Source organism: Malaclemys terrapin, chromosome 1 (assembly GCF_027887155.1).
Source record: "Malaclemys terrapin pileata isolate rMalTer1 chromosome 1, rMalTer1.hap1, whole genome shotgun sequence".
NCBI classification, from domain to species: Eukaryota; Metazoa; Chordata; order Testudines; family Emydidae; genus Malaclemys; species Malaclemys terrapin.
The window spans coordinates 353,073,294-353,092,962 of NC_071505.1; the positions used below are offsets into that span (position 1 = coordinate 353,073,294).

At 47.2% G+C, this 19,669-nt stretch overlaps 1 protein-coding gene across 1 annotated transcript; it reads left to right on the plus strand.

Annotated features, from left to right (window-relative positions):
* Nucleotides 1-3,345: 3,345 nt before the first annotated feature.
* On the plus strand, nucleotides 3,346-4,293 carry LOC128833656 (olfactory receptor 52E4-like). The gene has a single exon (XM_054021673.1). It carries the CDS (start codon nucleotides 3,346-3,348, stop codon nucleotides 4,291-4,293), a length of 948 nt encoding a protein of 315 aa, XP_053877648.1.
* Nucleotides 4,294-19,669: the final 15,376 nt, after the last annotated feature.

Genomic DNA, 19,669 nt, shown 5'->3' on the forward strand with positions numbered 1-19,669 from the left:
AGTTTAGAGGTGCTAGGGCTCCTCACTAGAACAATTTTTCAACGTGAGTAACACATACTTTCTTCTAGCTTCATTCGAGAAGTCAGCTGAAATGTTATGCCTGAAACTTCCAAACAACAATTCAGCTCGGTCCTTTTTTGTTTTCAGATCATTGAAGATCTCCTGGTTAAGTCATTGTCGTCTCTAGCCATACATTCTATCTTTCCTACACAGTGGGATAGTTTTCTCTTGTGCCCTTAATAATGTCTCCGAAAAACTGCCAGCTGTCTTCTATTGTTTTTCCCCTTAGATTTGCTTCCCATGAGATCTTACCTACCAGCTCCTTGTGTTTGCTAAAGTCTGCCTTCTTGAAATCTATTTTCTTTATATTGCTGTTTTCCCTCCTACCATTCCTTAGAATCATGAACTCTATCATTTCATGATCACTTTCCCCCAAATTGCCTTCCACTTTCAAATTCTCAACCAGTTCCTCCTCCTTTGTCAAAATCAAGTCTAGAACAGCCTCTCTCCTAGTAGCTTACTCCAGCTTCTGGAACAAAAAATTGTCTCCAATACATTCCAAGAACTTGTTGGATAATCTGTGCCCTGGTGTACACAGCATTAGATGAATTCTTCCATCAACCTAACTACCACCTCTCGGGGATTACCTGTGCTGAGGTGAGAACCCTTCCATCTGTGTAAGTAGTGTCTACAATAAAGGGCTATGGCAGTAACGCTGTAGCATTTTAAGTGTAAACAACTCGTCAAGCAGATCTTCCAGAAAAAATCATCCAGTCTGGATGTGCCAACAGGGGGAATTGGAGAATCCAACACTTCCCTTCTAAGTGTGTCCCAATGGTTAATCACCCTCAGTGCTAAATATTTGGCCCTAATTTCTAGCTGGAATTTACCTGGCTTCAGCTTCCAGGCCTTCAGTCTTGCCTTTCTCTGGTAGATTACAGAGCCCATTACTACCCCTGATTTTCTCCCCATGAAAGTCTCTGCTTGATCATCTTTTTGATAAGTTAAAGGGATATACATCTTCAAGTCTAATGGTCTGCCTTTGTCTCTTTCCTCCAATCATTTTTGTGGCTCTTTTCTGCCCCCTCTCTAAGTGGCTCTTTTGTGCCCTTTTAATCCCCACTTTCAACATCTTTTTTTCAAATGTGGACCCCAGAACTGTATGCAGTTTGTTTCACCAATTCCATGTGCAGAGGTAAAATGCTTCCCCTATTCCAACTCACCACTCCCCTGTTTATGCAGCCGAGGACCACATCATCCCTTTATGCTACATCATCACACTGGCAGTTCATGATGAGTTGGTTATCCAGAAGGACCCCTAAATCCTTTTCAGTGTCATTGCATTTCATAATACAGTGCTGTAGTCTGTGGGTCGGGCCTGCATTCCCTGTTCTGAGAGGATAGTTTTGCATTTGACTGTATTAAAACAGTTTTTTTGCATGGGCCCCTCTTACCAATACACAATATCAATTAGTATGCCTGCCCTGTGCTCCTCATTGTATCCACTCTGCCAATCTTTGGGTTATCTGCAAATTTTAGCTGCAGTAATTTTCTATTTCCTTCCAGGTCATTGATGAAAATATTGAATAGCATCAGGCCTAGAACTGATCCTGCAGAACCCCACTATATACCCCCATTTCCTGACGAAGACCTATTAACAATAGCTTTCTGAAATCCATCAGTTTGCCAATTTTCAGTTCATTTTACATGTTCCCTACCGATATTGAAGAGTGTTCATGTTTTTAACTCAATATTTTCCCCTACTAAATCAAATGCCTCTGAGAAATCAAGGTGAGCTGCATCTGCATGCTTCTCTTGATCAACCAATGTGTACTCTCGTAAAAGGATGAAATCAGGTTTATTTGATAAGACCTGTTTACATAAACCCTGTTGGTGACTGGCATTACTTACATTTCTAGACTTTTTCTTGAACTAATCCCTTTAAAGCTTACCCATTGTTTCTTAACCTTGTCAATTCTTTTATAAAAAAAAAACTTTCCGTTTATCTTTTAATACTTTACATTTAACACAGGAATTGACATACAACTTTTCTAGGATTTCTCTTGCTGTTAACATACTTAATAACATCCTTTTTTTGATCCATAGCCCTGCCAAACATAGAGTTTTCCCTGATGTCTTAACATCCCTTATCAATTTTCATAACTTCAGGATTCTATTTTTTAGCTATTTTCCATTTTTTCCTATTTTTTGCATATTGTTTCCCCAACCCAATTTCAGCCTTCACTTTATCACTGAACTGCGTTTTCCCCCAGAGTTGTTTACTTCGTTGGCAGTGGAATTATGATTCTTCTGCTATCTAATAAACTGTTATCAAAGACCTACCAATTTTCATTCATATTTTTCTGTCTAAATTTTTCCTTCCAGTTAGTTTTGCTGACAATTTTCCTCAGCTTTGTGGAATTAGTCCTCTTGGAGTTCTAAATGTCTATAAATAGTACTGGTTGGGAACTGGCCATTTGAATGTAAATCAGTTTCATTTTTATTTTCCTCTCCTATATCATATGCTCCCTTCTTTGTCTCTTGTGTAAACTAAAGAGTCTCAGACTTTTCTACATGTTTGCATATGGCATCCCCCCTCCCCACCCGACACTTCTCAAACCTGTCATGGAAATCCCTTTTATATGTGCTATATCCTTAATAGATACTCGGTAACCAAAACTGAACACATATTCCTGAACCTGTTATTCTCCATCCCATATCTTAATGATCTGAACATTGCTTTTGTTTTGTCCACTGCTGCGGATGAGCAGGTGTTTCTCTTCAGTTGCTATTAATCATGCACAGATCATTTCCATGAGGTATGCTCTAGTTGGGATATTTCTCCCACCACATGTCTTCCCAAAAGTTTGTTTTTTTCCACTCTCAGATTTCAAGCAACTGGATGAATGGGAAAACTTCCTACAGAATTGATTCCCTATCCTGGCTTTCATTGAATTAAGGAATAATGATGAATAACCAGTATCCACATTTCTGACTCCTGCTGGGGCCTCTGAAGGTTCCCCCACAACAATATGTAGGAATTATTAACACGGGGAGCACCACAAAATATGGAATTGGATTTAGTAGGGTCATTTTCCACAGTTATTGTCTCTGAATTATCAAAATGTAATTTTGTAGTGTGTAAAGAGTGATCAGAATCCTTCTCCCATGAGAACAGTCTCCACTAATGCATATAGTATCTCATATTATTGTTGTCTCTCCATTCAGACATTTCTACTGCGACCATCACCCGAGACCCTGGGAAGACACAGAAAGTCAGGGAACATACTGTACATGCAGGAGAAACCCTTGTGCCTCAGATTTGTACACCTTCTCCCCTACTCGATGTCAGATTCCAACAGAACCGACTTCACCAACCCCTCCACTTTCATCCTACTTGGCATTCCTGGCCTAGAGGAAGCCCATATCTGGATCTCCATTCCCTTCTGTGCTATGTATGCCATAGCTGTGTTGGGGAACTTCAGTATCCTGTTCATCGTGAAGACGGAGCCGAGCCTCCATGGGCCAATGTTCTATTTCCTCTGCATGCTGGCTGTCACTGACCTGGTCATGTCCACATCCACTGTACCCAAAATGCTGAGCATCTTCTGGTTCAATTCCAGGGAGATCAGTTTCACTGCCTGCCTCACCCAGATGTACTTCATTTACTCCTTCTCAGAGATGGAGTCTGGAATCCTTGTGGCCATGGCTTTTGATCGCTACGTAGCCATCTGCAATCCTCTGAGATATTCCACAATCCTGAGAAACTCTGTTGTGGCCAAGATAGGCCTGGCTGTGGTGCTGCGCAATGGCATACTCGCATTACCCTATCCCTTCCTGGCGAGCCGGTGGCCATATTGCAGAACCAACATCATCCCCCACTGCTACTGTCGGCATATAGCTGTGGTGAAGCTCGCCTGCGCTGACATCCACATCAGCAGTTACTATGGCCTGTTTGATCTTTTCTCTGTGATCGGAATGGATGGGTTTTTTATTGCCGTGTCCTATACTCTGATCCTCCGGGCCATCTTCCGCCTCCCCACAAAGGATGCCCGGCTCAAGACTTTTGGGACCTGCATCTCTCATCTTTGTGCCATCTCAGCTTTGTACATCCCAGATTTCTTCTCATCTCTCACGCAGCGGTTTGGCCTCAATGTGCCACTGCATTTCCTCATTCTCATTACCGGTGTGTACCACCTCGTTCCCCCTGTGCTGCACCCCATCATTTATGGGGTGAGGACCAAACAGATCCGGGACAGGCTGCTCCAGGTCTTTACTCATAAAGAGACTTAAATGTTTCCTCCTTGTGCTCTGGCTCTCAGATTGAGCTCTGTGCAGATCTGGCTGGTACATGGTGCTGGGGCCTCTTCCCTCAATCACTTCCTGGACAGACAGAGAGACATTAAACCCTTCCCTGTCCTTACTGGGCTGTGTCAATGTGATGACCTGGGGATTCAGTCTGTGTACACTACACTGGGTTGTGACCTTTCTAATTGCTGGTAGCTGGATCCCTGAAATTACAATCTTGCCCCATCTCTTCTGTGAACCCTCAACCCTGCTGTGTGTCTTCTCCCCAAGGCCCTGCCCCTGTCACTTGCTCCTCTCGTCCCCTCCCCTTGTCAGCTGTGACCCAGCCATCTCTACAACCAATATGTCCTCACATCTTACGACAGGTCACTTAAGGGGCACTGGTTTGTGTTAACATTTTAATATATATTCTTACTTTGTTACTAACTCTGTGGAGAGAGAGACCCTGTCAGGACTCCTGGGATTTATCTCAGCTCTCGGAGAGGAATGGGGTATAGTGTATTACAACAGGTGGCAGATACATCTGGGTTCTCAATAAGAAGATGAAATAGCCATACTGGCTAAAACTAATGGCCCATGTAGCCCAGTAGCATGTCTTCTGACAGTGCCCAGTGCCAGGTGTTTCAGAGGGAATGAACAGAACATAGCAATTCTCACATGATTCATAGATTTATAGATTCTAGGGCTGGAAGGGACCTCGAGAGGTCATCGAGTCCAGTCCCCTGCCCGCATGGCAGGACCAAATACTGTCTCGACCATCCCTGATAGACATTTATCTAACCTACTCTTAAATATCTCCAGAGATGGAGATTCCACAACCTCCCTAGGCAGTTTATTCTAGTGTTTAACCACCCTGACAGTTAGGAACTTTTTCCTAATGTCCAACCTAAACCTCCTTGCTGCAGTTTAAACCCATTGCTTCTTGTTCTATCCTTAGAGGCTAAGGTGAACAAGTTTTCTCCCTCCTCCTTATGACACCCTTTTAGATACCTGAAAACTGCTATCATGTCTCCTCTCAGTCTTCTCTTTTCCAAACTAAACAAACCCAATTCTTTCAGCCTTCCTTCATAGGTCATGTTCTCAAGACCTTTAATCATTATCGTTTCTCTTCTCTGGACCCTCTCTAGTTTCACCACATCTTTCTTGAAATGCGGTGCCCAGAATTGGACACAATACTCCAGTTGAGGCCTAACCAGCGCATAGTAGAGTGGAAGAATGACTTCTCGTGTCTTGCTCACAACACACCTGTTAATACATCCCAGAATCATGTTTGCTTTTTTTGCAACAGCATCACACTGTTGACTCATATTTATCTTGTGGTCAACTATAACCCCTAGATCCCTTTCTGCCGTACTCCTTCCTAGACAGTCTCTTCCCATTCTGTGTGTGTGAAACAGATTGTTCCTTCCTAAGTGGAGCACTTTGCATTTGTCTTTGTTAAACTTCATCCTGTTTAACTCAGACCATTTCTCCAATTTGTCCAGATCATTTTGAATTATGACCCTGTCCTCCAAAGCAGTTGCAATCCCTCCCAGTTTGGTACCATTTGCAAACTTAATAAGTGTACTTTCTATGCCAATATCTAGGACATTAATGAAGATTCATGTGGAGCAGCTTGGCAGAAGGGAGCAGAAGCCCTGAGCCCAGGCTGCCTCCGCTTCAGCTGATAGGAGTTCAATCCTCCAGCCCCAGAAAGAGTCACTGGGGGAGGGGAAGAGCCCATATCACCCCAGATGAAGTAGCAGAAAAAGCCCTCAGCTCAGGCTGCCCTAAGCCTTAGCCGAGGGCACAGAGTGGAGGCAGGATCTGTGTGTGGCGGGTGGAGTGAAGCCCTACTCATTTTTGTCCTCTCTATATTCTATACCGCTGATTCCCAGGGGTTGTCTCATTTCTCCTCTCCTTGAGCGAACCTCAGCGGGCTTTTTTTCTGTCTCCCCTTCCTGACATTTTAGAATGACCATACTGGGTAAAATCGGCTTGGCAGAAGGGGGCAGAAGCCCTGAGCCCAGGCTACCTCAGCTTCAGCTGGCAGGAGTTCAATCCTCCAGCCCCAGAAAGAGTCGCCGGGGGAGGGGAATAGCCCAGATCCCCCTGGCTGGAGCAGCAGAAAAAGCCCTCAGATCAGGCTGCCCTAAGCCTTCGCCGTGGAGGCAGGATCTGTGAGGGGAGGGGGGGAGTGAAGCCCTACTAATTTTTGTCCTCTCCATATTCCATACCGCTGCTGCCCAGGGGTTTTCTCATTTTCCCTGTCCTTGGGCGAACCTCAGGGGGCGGTTATTTTGTCTCCCTTTCCTGAAGCTTTAGGGGCTGCTCTCTTCCCTACACCTTCCTTAACCTTTCTGGAGGTAGAGACGGGTTGCGCAGCACCATCGGTACAGATGCAGCACCAATGGTCCTCTCCCTCTTTGCCCATCTCATTGGCCACAGGGTCATAGCAGCGGCCCAGCCAGAGGATCATCATGGGTTCACTACCCAATCCCCCACCCCAGCACTCATTCTGCTGAGGTGGCCACACTTTTCTCCCACAACCTATAGCCTGAGATGCTGGGAGTTGAAGAGGTCATACCAAGTCGCCTGTTGCACCTCCAGGCCTGTTTGCAGGGGCTGACATTTAATCTGTTCAAAGTCTACCTACCGAATGCAGACTCAGAGTGGGTGTGTTTCTAACAACAGGTGTCTGCAGTCCTTGGCACCTTGGGTCCTCACTAATGCCTGGACCTGGGTGGGGATTTTAATACCATCTTTGAGGACCAGAATCACTCAGGGATTGAGAGCAGCCAACCGCTGCAGGCATCCTCAGAGAGATTGTTAATCATCACTCCCTAGTTGATGTCTTGTGCCACCAACACCCGGATGACAATTCCTCCTTTACCTATATCCAAGTGGAGGTCGATCAGTTGCACCACTCATGGTTGGACCTCATGTATCTATTTTGTTTCCGTCTTGCCTCAACTTATTCCTCCAGCATTCGGCCGGCCCAGTTCTAGGTGCACCATTTAGTGGCCAAGATGGCCTCTTTGATCGTGGAGCTCTCCTGGGACTCTTCACACTTCAGATCCGCCTGCGCATACTCCAGCAGGTTTGGCCACCCTATTGCCTAGTGCTCGGGTTTTCCTTGAACGTGTCCTACAAGAGGGTGCTCTGCATCAGCGCCTCACCCCAGGACCTCTGGAATTCTCGATTGGGCTCCTGTCTCATGAGTCCCCACGATCCCCTCCCTTTCATGTCCCAAATGGGCTGCAAACCCTGCAGCCAGTTCATTTCTGAATTCTTCAAAGGGAACAACTTTACATTATCATTCTTTACACGCTTCACTACCTCATATACCCTGATACCAAGTCGCACGACCAAGTACCAACTTTGGAGGGTGAGGAGCCCTGGTGGTCCAGAAAGTACTCCACCCTGGACCCATTGCCCACCAGGGCTATCGGTTGGTGGCTCCTTCATGGAGTCATAAGCATGGCATGTACGTGGCCCAGTTCAACCCATTCCAGATGCCTGCCCATTTTGCAGCATGAGGCAGACCATGGTACATGCCTATCTACAATGCACAAGGTTGCAGACCCTATTCCTACTCCTCCAAACTTCAACAGGAGGTTCTGGCTGCACTTTTCCCCACACCTTTTCATCTATGCTACCTGCTTTAGCTCAACATACAGGATGTGGCCTCCAGGTCCCTTGTGTTACAGGTGAAATATACTATAATATAAATCTGTAAACTTATTAATAAAACAAATAGCCAAACCCACTAGGAAATAAGAAACGTATAAGAAAAGATATGTAGGGAAGCAACTAGGCTAGACTATAGGCTGCCACAGCTGCAGGCTGCTAGTTGGTTATGGCCAGGGACTTAGAAGTGACAGGAAGAGGGAGGCACATATGTGTGTGGGTGAGATACAAAGGAAACATAGAGCTGGACCTGAATGCACCAGGAGAGAAAGAGAGAGAGAGAGATGGGACAAAACTCACTAGAACAGGGACTCCCTGTCTCTACCATTCTGGGGAGCACTTTCCAAGGAAGACACATACTGTCTCCCTGATCGCAAACAGGCACGGTCTGTTCCAGAAACATTTCCTTCAGAGAAAACCAGATCAATCAGTTCTGGAACGAGAGCACTTGGGGAAACATAGACCGCAGAGGAGACACATTTGGGTGAAGAAAATATCTTGTGGCACCTCCCAGGCCAGGCCCACTCCCCTTTCACATCTTTGTAGCAGCTCCAGGTTTGCTGTCACAGACGCGCTCAAGCTCACCAGCCAAGTGTGTTTGTAGCCCACAAACAAGACCCATGAGCTTTTGAGTCACAGAACTGTTCAGGCCCTGTCTCTGGCTCTGGGTTTCTAGGCCCACTCTCGCAGTGCAGCTTCCGTTCTGGTGCCTGTTTCTGGGAGCGGAAACACCCACACCAAGCACAAAGGGCCTGTGGCTAGCTTTGGCTCGGCTCCCCCAGACACTCCAATTGCTTCAGGAGACCATTGCCAGAGCTCCTGCTTGGGCACACTCTGTTTCCAGTTTCTCCTTTTCAGGTCACATGATCGCTAAACCAAACAGCCCCCCTTGCAAAAGGGGTTGTGTGACCCATGAAAGAGTTAAGCAACTTGCAGTCTATTGACCCAGATTCACCTTTTAGAGACAAGAGTAGAAAAATATGTAAATGGTAATTTGGACCATTCCATTTTAGATAGGCTATAGCTTTGAAATGTAGACTTGTATTGTTAAAGAACTGATAGAAGTTAGTGACTTTAGTAGTATACATTTACCGATAGCTTGTTAGAGGTTAACAGTGTAACCAAATGATTCCTGTCAGTTAATTCATACATGAAAAGAAATATTATTAGAAGGAACTTGGGTGCATTAATATCATTTTCTGTACGTCTCTTTTAAGTTTCTGGTGAACTCTCTGTAAACTGCTTAATGGATAATAACCTTATGTTAATCAACTCTGAAGCCAGCCACCTGTACTATGAAACTGACTGTATTGGTAGAACTTTATTATATGACAATCAACATTCTTAACTTGGCTGTATGGGTGGAAGCCCAAGGCTATTTTGATTTAAGGTAGGGGTCTTAAACACGCGGCCCACAGGCTGCATGCAGCCCAAAGAGTTATTTCCTGCAGCCCACCATAGGCACCAACTTCACAGGCAGCCAAGCTCCCCTTCCCCTGCTCCCCTGCCTGTCCCACAAGCACCCCAATTCCCCACTTCTCCGCCTACCTGCCAGCGCTTCCCGCTGCCAAACAGCTTTTTGGCAGCGCTTAGGATTTCCCAGGAAGGAAGGGGAGGCACGCTCAGGGAACAAGGTGGAGAAGAGGCGGGGAATTGGGGAAGGGGTTGGAATAGGGGCAGGGAGGGGGAAGAGTTGGGGTTAGGACTTTGGAGAAAGGGTTGGAATGGGGCGGGGGAGGGGTGGGAAGAGGCTGGTCAGAGGCAGGGTCTCATGGAAGGAGTGGTGTGGGGTCGGGGCCGGAGGCAGAGCGGGGTGGGGGGGTTTGTATCTTTGTATAAAAAGTGTCAGTGATGCACCCCTTGGGCCAATGTACTAGTCCTCATGTGGCCCTAGTGGTGATTTCAGTTTGAGACCCCTGCTTTAAGGGAAGAGTGTAAAGCGTTGTGAAAGCTGTTTTGTTGGTGACTTGGTAAATCCAAGTATTAGAATAATGACCCGTTTGGGGGATTGTAAGCCCCTTTCTTTGCAGTTTGCCCTAATGGAGCAATCTCAGAGTGGGCCCCCTGGAGCACCATTCACAGGTTTCTAAAGCAATTCTTCTACTTTAGACAGCAGAAGAGATACCCAGATCCAGGTAAACACAACACAACATCTGCACACCATTTCCTTCCTCAGTGAACTTAAGAACAGCCATGCTGGGTTAGACCAAAGGTCCATCTAGCCCAGTATCCTGTCTTCCAACAGTGGCCAATGTCAGATGCTTTAGAGGGAACGAACAGAACAGATAATTATCAAGTGATCCATTCCCCATCACCCTTTCCAAGCTTCCAGCAAAGAGAGGCTAGGGACATCATCCCTGCCCATCCAGGCTAATAGTCACTGATGGACCTATCCTCCATGAATTCATCTAGTTATTTTAAAACCAGTAATAGTCTTGGCCTTCACACCATCCTCTGGAAAATAGCTTCACAGGTTGACTGTGTGTTGTGTGAAGAAATACTTCCTTTCATTTGTTTAAACCTCTGCCAATTAATTTCATTGGGTGACTCCTATTTTTTGTTTTATGAGAAGAAATAAATAACACTTCCTTATTTACATTCTCCACACCATTCATGATTTTATAAACCTCGCTCCTATCCCCCCCTTAGTCATCTCTTTCCCAAGTTGAAATGACCTATTCTTATTAATCTCTGCTCATGTGGAAGCTGTTTCATACCCGCAATCATTCTTGTTGCCCTTTTCCATAACCTTTTTTTCAATTCCAAGATATCTTTTTGAGATGGGATGACCAGATCTGCAGGCAGCAGTTTAGGTGTGGATATACCATGGATTTATATAGAGGCAACATGATATTTTTGGTCTTATTATCTTTCCCTTTCTAACTGATTTCCTGCTGCACATTGAATGGATGTTTTCAGAGAACTATCCATAATGACACCCAGCTCTCTTTCTTTAGTGTCAACAGCTAATTTAGAACTAATCATTTTATACGTACAATTGGGATTATGTTTTCCAATAACCATTACACTGTCCACACGTCTCTGGAGCATACTTTTTCCCTCCTGAAACTCATGGCTTCTCCTGCATCTGGAATCTGTCTTTCTGCTGCAGCCATAGCCCTGCCACCCAAGAGTGTCCTTTGCCACCCTTGTGCCTCTCTCTTGCCCCATCTTCTCCTGACTCATCCAATCTCTCTGAAGGGCTGAATAACACTTCCTCTCTTTGATCCCTTTTCTGGGGAGTTTCCATTACTACCTTGCCCAACCCTCAGCAGAGAAACTGGAAGAAACTGGTTTTATCTAGAATGCAGTTACTCCCTTCTTCTGTCCAGCTGAGAACTTGTTAGGGCTGATAGTCTTTAAAGACGAACTTATTTATAGATAGATGCCTCCGCCCCAAACTCCTGCCTCTGAGCACAAGGCGTATGAGCAAAGACTACAGGAGAAAACAAAAGGCCTAAGCATACAGACAGGTCATACATTCACAAGTGCATAAATAGGGTTAAAATATCTTGTCAATGTGCAGTGGCAAACAAAAAAGCTAACAGAATGTTTGGAATCGCTAAGAAAGGATAGATAATAATTCAGAAAATATCATATTGCCTCTATATAAACACCAGGTATATCCATGTATTGATTACAGTGTGCAGATCTGGTCACCCCATCTCAAAAAAAGATAGGTTGGAAAGGGAAAAGGCACGTAGAAAGGAAACAGGAATAATTAGGGGTATGGAACACCTTCTATATTAGGAGAGATAAAAAATCTGGGACTTTTCAGCTTTGAAAAATGATGACGAAGATGAGATATGAGGTCTGTAAAATCATGCATGGTATGGAAAAAAAATCTATAAGGAAATGTTATTTACTCCTTCACCTAACAAAAGAAGTGGGGGTCACCCAATGAACTTAATAAGCAGGATTTTGAAACAAAAAAAGTGTTTCTTCACAGTAAACCTGTGCAACTCTGGGCCAGAGGATGTTGTGAAGGCCAAGACTGGATTGTTGAGTCTCCAGAAGAGAAGAATGAGGGGGGATTTGATAGCAGCCTTCAACTACCTGAAGGGGGATTCCAAAGAGGACGGAACTCGGCTGTTCTCAGTGGTGACAGATGACAGAACAAGAAGCAATGGTCTCAAGTTGCAGGGGGGAGGTCTAGGTTGGATATTAGGAAACACTATTTCACTAGGAGGGTGGTGAAGCACTGGAATGGGTTCCCTAGGGAGTTGGTGGAATCTCCATCTTTAGAGGTTTTTAAGATCTTTCTTGACAAAGCCCTGGCTGGGATGATTTAGTTGTTGTTGGACCTACTTTCAGCAGGGGGTTGGACTAGATGAGATCCTGAGGTCTCTTCCAACCCTAATATTCTACTATTCTAATATTTGGGTAAATCAATTTATTTCTGGGTGGCACAGTCCATCTATAGCATGGGGATAATGCTGCCTACCAGACTAGCTAAAGAACTGCTAGATGGAGTGATCAAAAGCAACATGAGAAGCATATGTTAGACTCAGTTTTTCTGTTCAACTTCAGCCCCTGGGCAATGGGTGCCCTGTAGATCCATATAAGGTGCCATGTACGTGTGCAAATAGTTGACTAATGGAAGGTGTGGTGTTTATTTCCCTCCCTGTGATCTACATCCCAACCTCTGCACCGCATCCAGGGTTCCCAGCTAACACAGGGGTTAACTTTCTGCCTCTCTCAGCTGTTGTCCTCGTAGCTTCAAATCTGATCCCTTGCCCTGCCCCCAGTGCCTGATTCAGGGCAAAGGACTCCCAGCCCATCCCCATTGCACTGATAGAGAATTAGAAGTACAATTTATTGTATTTGTTTACTGTTATCTTGTTAGATCTTAACTGTGTAAAGAGATGGATCCTGTCTGTTGCTATGTCTTTTGATTCAACAATCAAAATGAAATATTAACATTTTGGGTGTAATAATCTCATTGTCTCTACTTATTTTTAAAGCTTGTAGTAAACTGCCTATGAGCCACTCAATGGATAATGATCTTATGCTGATGAATTGAACTAGTTCCCTGTATATATATGGGAAACAGGTAATTCTACTTCAAAGCAACTATTCTTCTCTATCATTAAATTAATGGAGATATCCCATCTTGTAGACCTGGAAGGGACCTTGAAAGGTCATCAAGTCCAGCCCCCTAGCCTTCACTAGCAGGACCAAGTACTGATTTTGCCCCAGATCCCCAAGTGGGCCCCTCAAGGATTGAACTCACAACCCTGGGTTTAGAAGGCCAGTGCTCAAACCACTGAGCTATCCCTCCCCCCATAGATCATAGCCTGCCAGTGGTCTTTAAAAGAATGCTTGGGCCCTGATCCTGTCATCTCAAATGTGCTTAAGCTTCATCAGGGGAAGCTTGCACCTCAATATTGAATACAGCTCACCATCTCTACCAGTAACCTGACTTAAGAACTCTTTTCATGTCCTTATTGTGACAGACCCAAATCAGTTAGGTGCAGGAGTCTGTTCCTGTTGGGATACAGGAAGTGGCCGGGCATAGGCCCGCCCACTGTGAAAGGACCTCCCCCAGCCTAAGGGGAGGATCCACAAGGTCCAGGAGCTCCATTAAGTCCAGGGGGTAACTAAAGATATAACAGCAATGGGTGTGAGGTCACAGATGTTAATGAAAGTAACCTGTTGGGGACACCAAACAGAGAACCCCAGACAGCACCCATTGCTCCTTGAAGGTGTCAAGGGAGCCTGTGGATGCTGCCCAGAGGAATTCTGCCTGGATGTGTGAGCAGATGGAGGATTGGAAATATGCCCCAGAGTCACAGGAATCCCCCCTCAGCCAAACTCCTTTCTCTGGTTTTATAGATGGCCATTTTTTCCAGTCCTAGGAGGAGGTTGATGAGGCGGTCCCGTGACTTTGTGGGGCCATGGATAGGGAGTACATAGATTAAAAAATGAGGAGAAAAGTGCAGCCAAAAATGCAAGAGGTTATCTAAGAGTAGACGGAATAGGGCTGCAACCTGGCGCTCTCCAGATACACGTGTGCCACGGTCTCCCTAACGCCACAAAAGGGGCAGGTTTCCAGAACAGGGGTGAACCTTGTGAAGAACATACCCATGCTCATGGCTCTGTGAAGGAGCCACCAACTGACATACCATTTGGGCTTCGGGACCAGGGTGAAGTATAGGCTTACACACTAGCGTTCCCCATCTTCCAGAGGTGGTTAGAGGTCCCGCCACTTCATATTGTATTGGGGTGGGACACAAGGATGAGGATGTGAAGGGTGTGGAGCACAAACAGGTACAGATGTTTCCTTGGCACACTCCAGAAATGAACCGGCTGCAAGTCGTGCAGGCAGATTACAGTGAATTGGTGGGATGGCTGGGTGAGCCCATGGTACAAGGGCCCAATGGAAAGATCCAGAGAGCCTGGAGTGTAAGGTGGGCAGGGAGAGCCCTCCCACAGTACATGGTTGAGGTAAACCCAAGCAGTGGGTGATAGAGCAGACCTCACCGCCATGGATCTGGTTGCTGAAATCAGTTTCCAGGTCTGGAGGAGGTCCTGATAGAAGACCAGCAGCCAGGTGGAGTCTTGTGGAAGACCTCTCAAGTGGAGATAAAGGAGCTTCCAGTCATATTGGAGCCCTTGGAAGTGACGCAGGAAGGCGTGTGCCAGTACGCTCCACACCAGACTACCTGCACCATAAATGAGCCTGTGCAGGGCTTGGAGGCAGAAGATGTGGACCTGAGTGCACAGGCACTTCAAGCTGTATCCTCCATGGGGAGGGGGAGGACCCCTCCAGAGACCCAGTGCAGTCCCGGACAAAAGGACTCCAGAACCAGCTTCCAGAGGTTGGTCAGGAGATCCGGGGCTGGGACCAGGGTGTTGAACTGGTTCCAGAGCATGGACAGGACTAACTGATTAAGCACCAGTGCCCTACCTTGGAGGGAGAGACATTGGAGTAGTTCTGTCCATCTCCGCAGCCGCTCCAACACCCTGCCCTGTAAACTGTGCCAGTTCTCTGGCAGAGATGGATGTGTGGCAGAAAGGTCAACTCTGAGATAGAGCAGCGGACCCACTCTCCACTGGATGACCTTAAGGTCGGGTGGAAGGGAGCTCACCTGCCACCCATTCCCGACCATGCTAGAGCTCTTGACCCAGTTGACCGGGGCAGAGGAGGCCACTGAGTAGATTGCCTCCACCTGCACCAGGTTGCCTGGGCCCTGGACTACCAGGAGCACCTCATCAGTGTATGCTGACAGGACCAGTCGCAGCTCTGGCTCTTGGATCACCATCAACCTGCTCTGGGCCCAATGCCGGGGCATAAACATTGAAGAAATTTACCACCAGTCCCTCCATACAGACCTGGAGGTGCAGCCAGCGGCCCAGCACAGCATCGGTGACCCCCAGCACCTTAGGCTATAGATCGGGGGAGAACAGGGTGGCCACCTGAGCTGAACTTGTGGTAAGGTGGCTAAAATAGACCCTGTTTCCCCACTCCAGCTGCCAGCTCACTTCGGCAGCTGGATCCATATGGGTATCCTGCAGGAAGACCACAGAGTACCCCCCTCCTGGAGGAAGGAGAGCACCTGGCAGCTGCAGAGACCCACCCTACAGCCCCAGGTGTTTAGTGTAGCAAAAGTGATGGGTACCATAGGGTGGGCTGGGGAGGGATCCACACTGGCAGGGATCCTAGTGGCCCTCATAGTGACCAACTCCATAAGTAAGCAGGGAGTCATGGAAACCCCAGGACCACTGGTAGACCAAAGTTGCTAGCTTCCCAGTCCCTTTACCTTCCCCCAAAATCACCCTCACAGCCCCGAGGATTTGATAGAAGTCCCCCCAGAGCGGAAGAGCAAGCTGCACCCACAGGCATCCTGGAGGAACTCTCAGAGATCCTCTTGCAGCCTCTCAGGTGTGGGGTCACTGGCTCCTGGCTGTGATCCGGTGGTGTCCTCATCACAGCCCCTCAGGTGGTGGTGATGTCCACAGCAGCAGCAACGGCTGGGGATGGGGCAGGGTCCCTTACTCTTCTCCACCGGGGAGGAGACAAGCAGGCCCACCCAAAGAGCAGCAGCAGAAGCAGCAGCGACTGGGGAGTCCACCAGCCAGCAACAAGGTAGCAGAGTCTGGGAGTCTGGCCCAGAAAAGGGAGTTGAAGCAACAGCAGCAAGAGACCAAGGCCCTGCAGCAGCACCAGCAGGAGAGCGGTCAACAGCTGAGATAGTGGCCACTGGAGGAACAGGTTTCTGTTCCCTGAGTGACCAAAGCAGGGGCTGTCTTAGAGCAATCAGGAACCTGCTATGAACCAATTAAGGCAGGTGGGCTAATTAAGACACCTAGAGCCAATTAAGAAAGTACTAGAATCAATTAAGGTAGGCAGGGTAATCAGAACACCTGGTTTTAAAAGGACCTCCCTTCAGTTAGTGGGGGGGTTTCTAAGGATCTGGGAGAGAGAGAACCTGCTGCTGGAGGACTGAGAAGTATGAATGCTTTCAGGCAACAGGATGAAGGTTCTGCGGTAAGATAAAAAGGGTGCTGGGGGGAGGCCATGGGGAAGTAGCCCAGGGAGTTGTAGCTGTCACCAGCTGGTACAGGAGACACTGCAGACAGCTGCTATCCACAGGGCCCTGTGCTGGAACCCGGAGTAAAGGGCGGACCTGGTTTCCCCCCATTCCCCACAATTCCCTATTTAACACAGGAGGAGTTGACCTGGACTGTGAATCACATCGGAGGGGAAGGTCTAAGTTGGAGAGGGATCCGCCCTTTCCTTACCCACTAGGCAGGATAACCAAGACAGTGGAGATTGTTCTCCTCCCTTTCCACCACGCTGGCCAGTGATGAGGTTAGCTGAGTGAATGACAGGTTTGACCCTCTAGAAAAAGGGGCTAAACTGAGGGCTGCCATGAACCTCTGAAGTGAGCAAATCTGCTAGAAAGTGGAGGTCCCACCAAGGCAGAGGTGGAACTTTGTCACAGTATGTATAGTGATCTTTTACCCAACAAACTCTCTCTTTAAATAAATCTTAGTTTAGTTAATAAGAACTGGCTGTAAACGTGCATTTGGGTAAGATCTGAAATATTTACTGACCTGGAAGGTAATATGAGCGATCCTTTGCGATTGGTAGAACTGTTTATATGATGAACAAGTTTTTCAGTAATCCTCATCTTATTTTACATAGCTGTCCAGAAGGAAGCCCGAGGCTGGGTTTCTTTAAGGGATCTAGCAGTGTCCAGTTACTGCAGGGCAGAGGGAGACATTGGGTCATTAACCGTGGCCTCCTCCTACACACGGGCAGGCTCCTTGTCAGGCTGCAGCAGCTCCCATCCCAGCCTGGAGCAGAGGCAGCCCAGCTGGTGTGGAGCTGGGAGGTGGAGATTGTGTCAGGATTTACCCTGGATGAAGCCTGGAAACTGTAGGAACCACTGTGTCCTTTAAATAGTTAGCTCTGTTGGCCTCTCACCCTATTGAGTTACCTGAGTGCTTTACCTAAGCCACTCAGGGACCAGCAATGGAGAACCCAGTCAATTTCCAAGCACCACAGCGTTGCACCCCTACTGGAGTGTAATCCCTGAATTATACCATCTTGCCATGCACAGGGACCTGGAAGGATGCAAGCTCATTAAACAATCTGCTCCCCCCTCGATTTGGGGAAGATATGCAACAATCTTTGTTCACAGAGCTAAGTTAACCAAACCCTTCACTCAAAAAGACACTGGTTAAGATAAAGCATAAAACAGGTTTATTAACTACACAAGGTAAGGTTTTAATTGACTATAAGTGATAAAAATATGATCAAAGCAGTTTACTTAGGAAATTAAACAAAGTCACATTTTAAGACTTATACAAACTAGATAGGATTTGGATCAGCAACTTCTCACCCTTACTGATGATCCAAGCAGGCTTATAGATTCGTGAGGTACAGGCTGCATCTGCCTTGCAGCCTCAGTTTCCTTCCCTTGTTTCAAGCCCTTTCTCTTCTAGAGATTCTTTCAGGTATTGAGTTGTTCGAAAGTGAAGACAAGTGATGATGTCACTCACCCTCTTTTATACCTTCTTCCAATTTGCTGGAAAGTCTATGCATGTGTTGTGAGGGGCCCACCCCCATTGGCCAAAGATTCTCCACTGTCTCCATGATCACTCCAAGGAGGCTTCATTATATTGAGTTTCTGTGTTATTGGGAACTCCCACCACTGACTGACTCCCACCACTGACTGCATCTATTGTCACGGGCATAAAAGTCTTAGTATCCTCATGGAGTCTGCCAGATGCTATTACTGTGCTTTGTTGACAATAAACTTTGCCTAGTGCCTTCGTCCCATAATGGATCTTGTGGTCATTGGGCGATTCGCTCAAGTTCGGCCATGCTAGCTGTCTGCGCAGGGCTGGAGTGGCACAGAGAGGGAACATACATGCAGCCAAACATCTGTCAACATTTCACCAAATCCAGGAGTCCTGACTTCCCTGTCATAACCATAGTCACTGTCTGTCACACCAAGGGGGAAATGGTTTCCCGCTCTAGAAGAAGCTTTTCCTTGGACGGGATTCAGAGGAAAGACTGGAAGAGGGATCCTGGGCCTTCACCATTCTCTCAACTTGAATCTGAGGTTTTCAGAACTAGCTGGATATTGTGAGATCCCCGCTCCTGGGAAATATGAACCCTGGGACTCAACCTCCGCTCCCTCTCAGAAAGCTGCCAACAGGTCACAGTCACTGTGGTTAATTTGAGGGAACAGACCGGGATCGGTTAGAAGAGCTGAGAGGCGGTGGGGTGCTCTGTGCCACCGCCCAAGCTTTCTGAAGGCTGTCATCTGCTTCCTGCTCAGCCTGGAACTGTTCCCTTGATGATGGAGACATCAATTCCTCCTTGGACTGTGGACTTGGGCTTGGTCCCTCTGGAAGCGATGCAGGTGCTGGGGCTGTTACCGTTGACTGTGAACCGCTGTCCGCTGGTGCACTATGTGGTATTTCAGGCTCTGGCTGAGCCTCTTGTGTAGGGTTATCTGCTGCTTCTGCCTGTTCAGGCTCGCTAGTGCCCTTTGGCATTGGAGTTGTAGACAGGTTTGCAAGAGCTGGACTCAGTGCTGGCAATGGTTCTGGTGCTGGTTGCGTTGCCAGTTCCGGTTCTGGGACTGGCTTTGGCTGGGTCTCTGGTAACACAGACGGGGTCCTGTGGGACGGCTCAGGAACAGGGATGGGGGTGAAAGCTTGCTTAGCCTGGCTGCGGGTGACTATTCCCACCCTCTTGGCTAGCTTCACATGGTTGGCCAAGTCTTCCCCCAGCAGCATGGGGATGGGATAATTGTCATAGACTGCAAAAGTCCACATTCCTGACCAGCCCTTGTACTGGACATGCCACTTGGCTCTAGGCAAGGTTACAGACTGTGACACAAAGGGTTGAATTTTCACTGGAGCCTCTGGGTTGATGAGTTTGGGGTCCACTAGGGATTGGTGGATAGTTGACACTTGTGCCCCAGTGTCTCTCCACGCGATAACCTTGTTTCCGCCCACTCTCAAGGTTTCCCTTCTCTCAGAGGGTATGAGAGAGGCATCTGGGCCTGGGGATCGTTGGTGTGATTGTGGTGTAATGAACTGTAATCGGTTGGGGTTCTTGGGGCAGTGGGCCTTTATATGTCCCAGTTCATTCCATTTAAAACATCGCCTTGCTAAGGTATCACCGGGGCGATGTTGGTTGGTGGAGACTGGTGTGGTGGCGTGAGAA

Bases quoted from the DNA above. Each gene is read 5' to 3' on its own strand.
- LOC128833656 (XM_054021673.1), top strand. From the start codon at position 3,346: ATGTCAGATTCCAACAGAACCGACTTCACCAACCCCTCCACTTTCATC.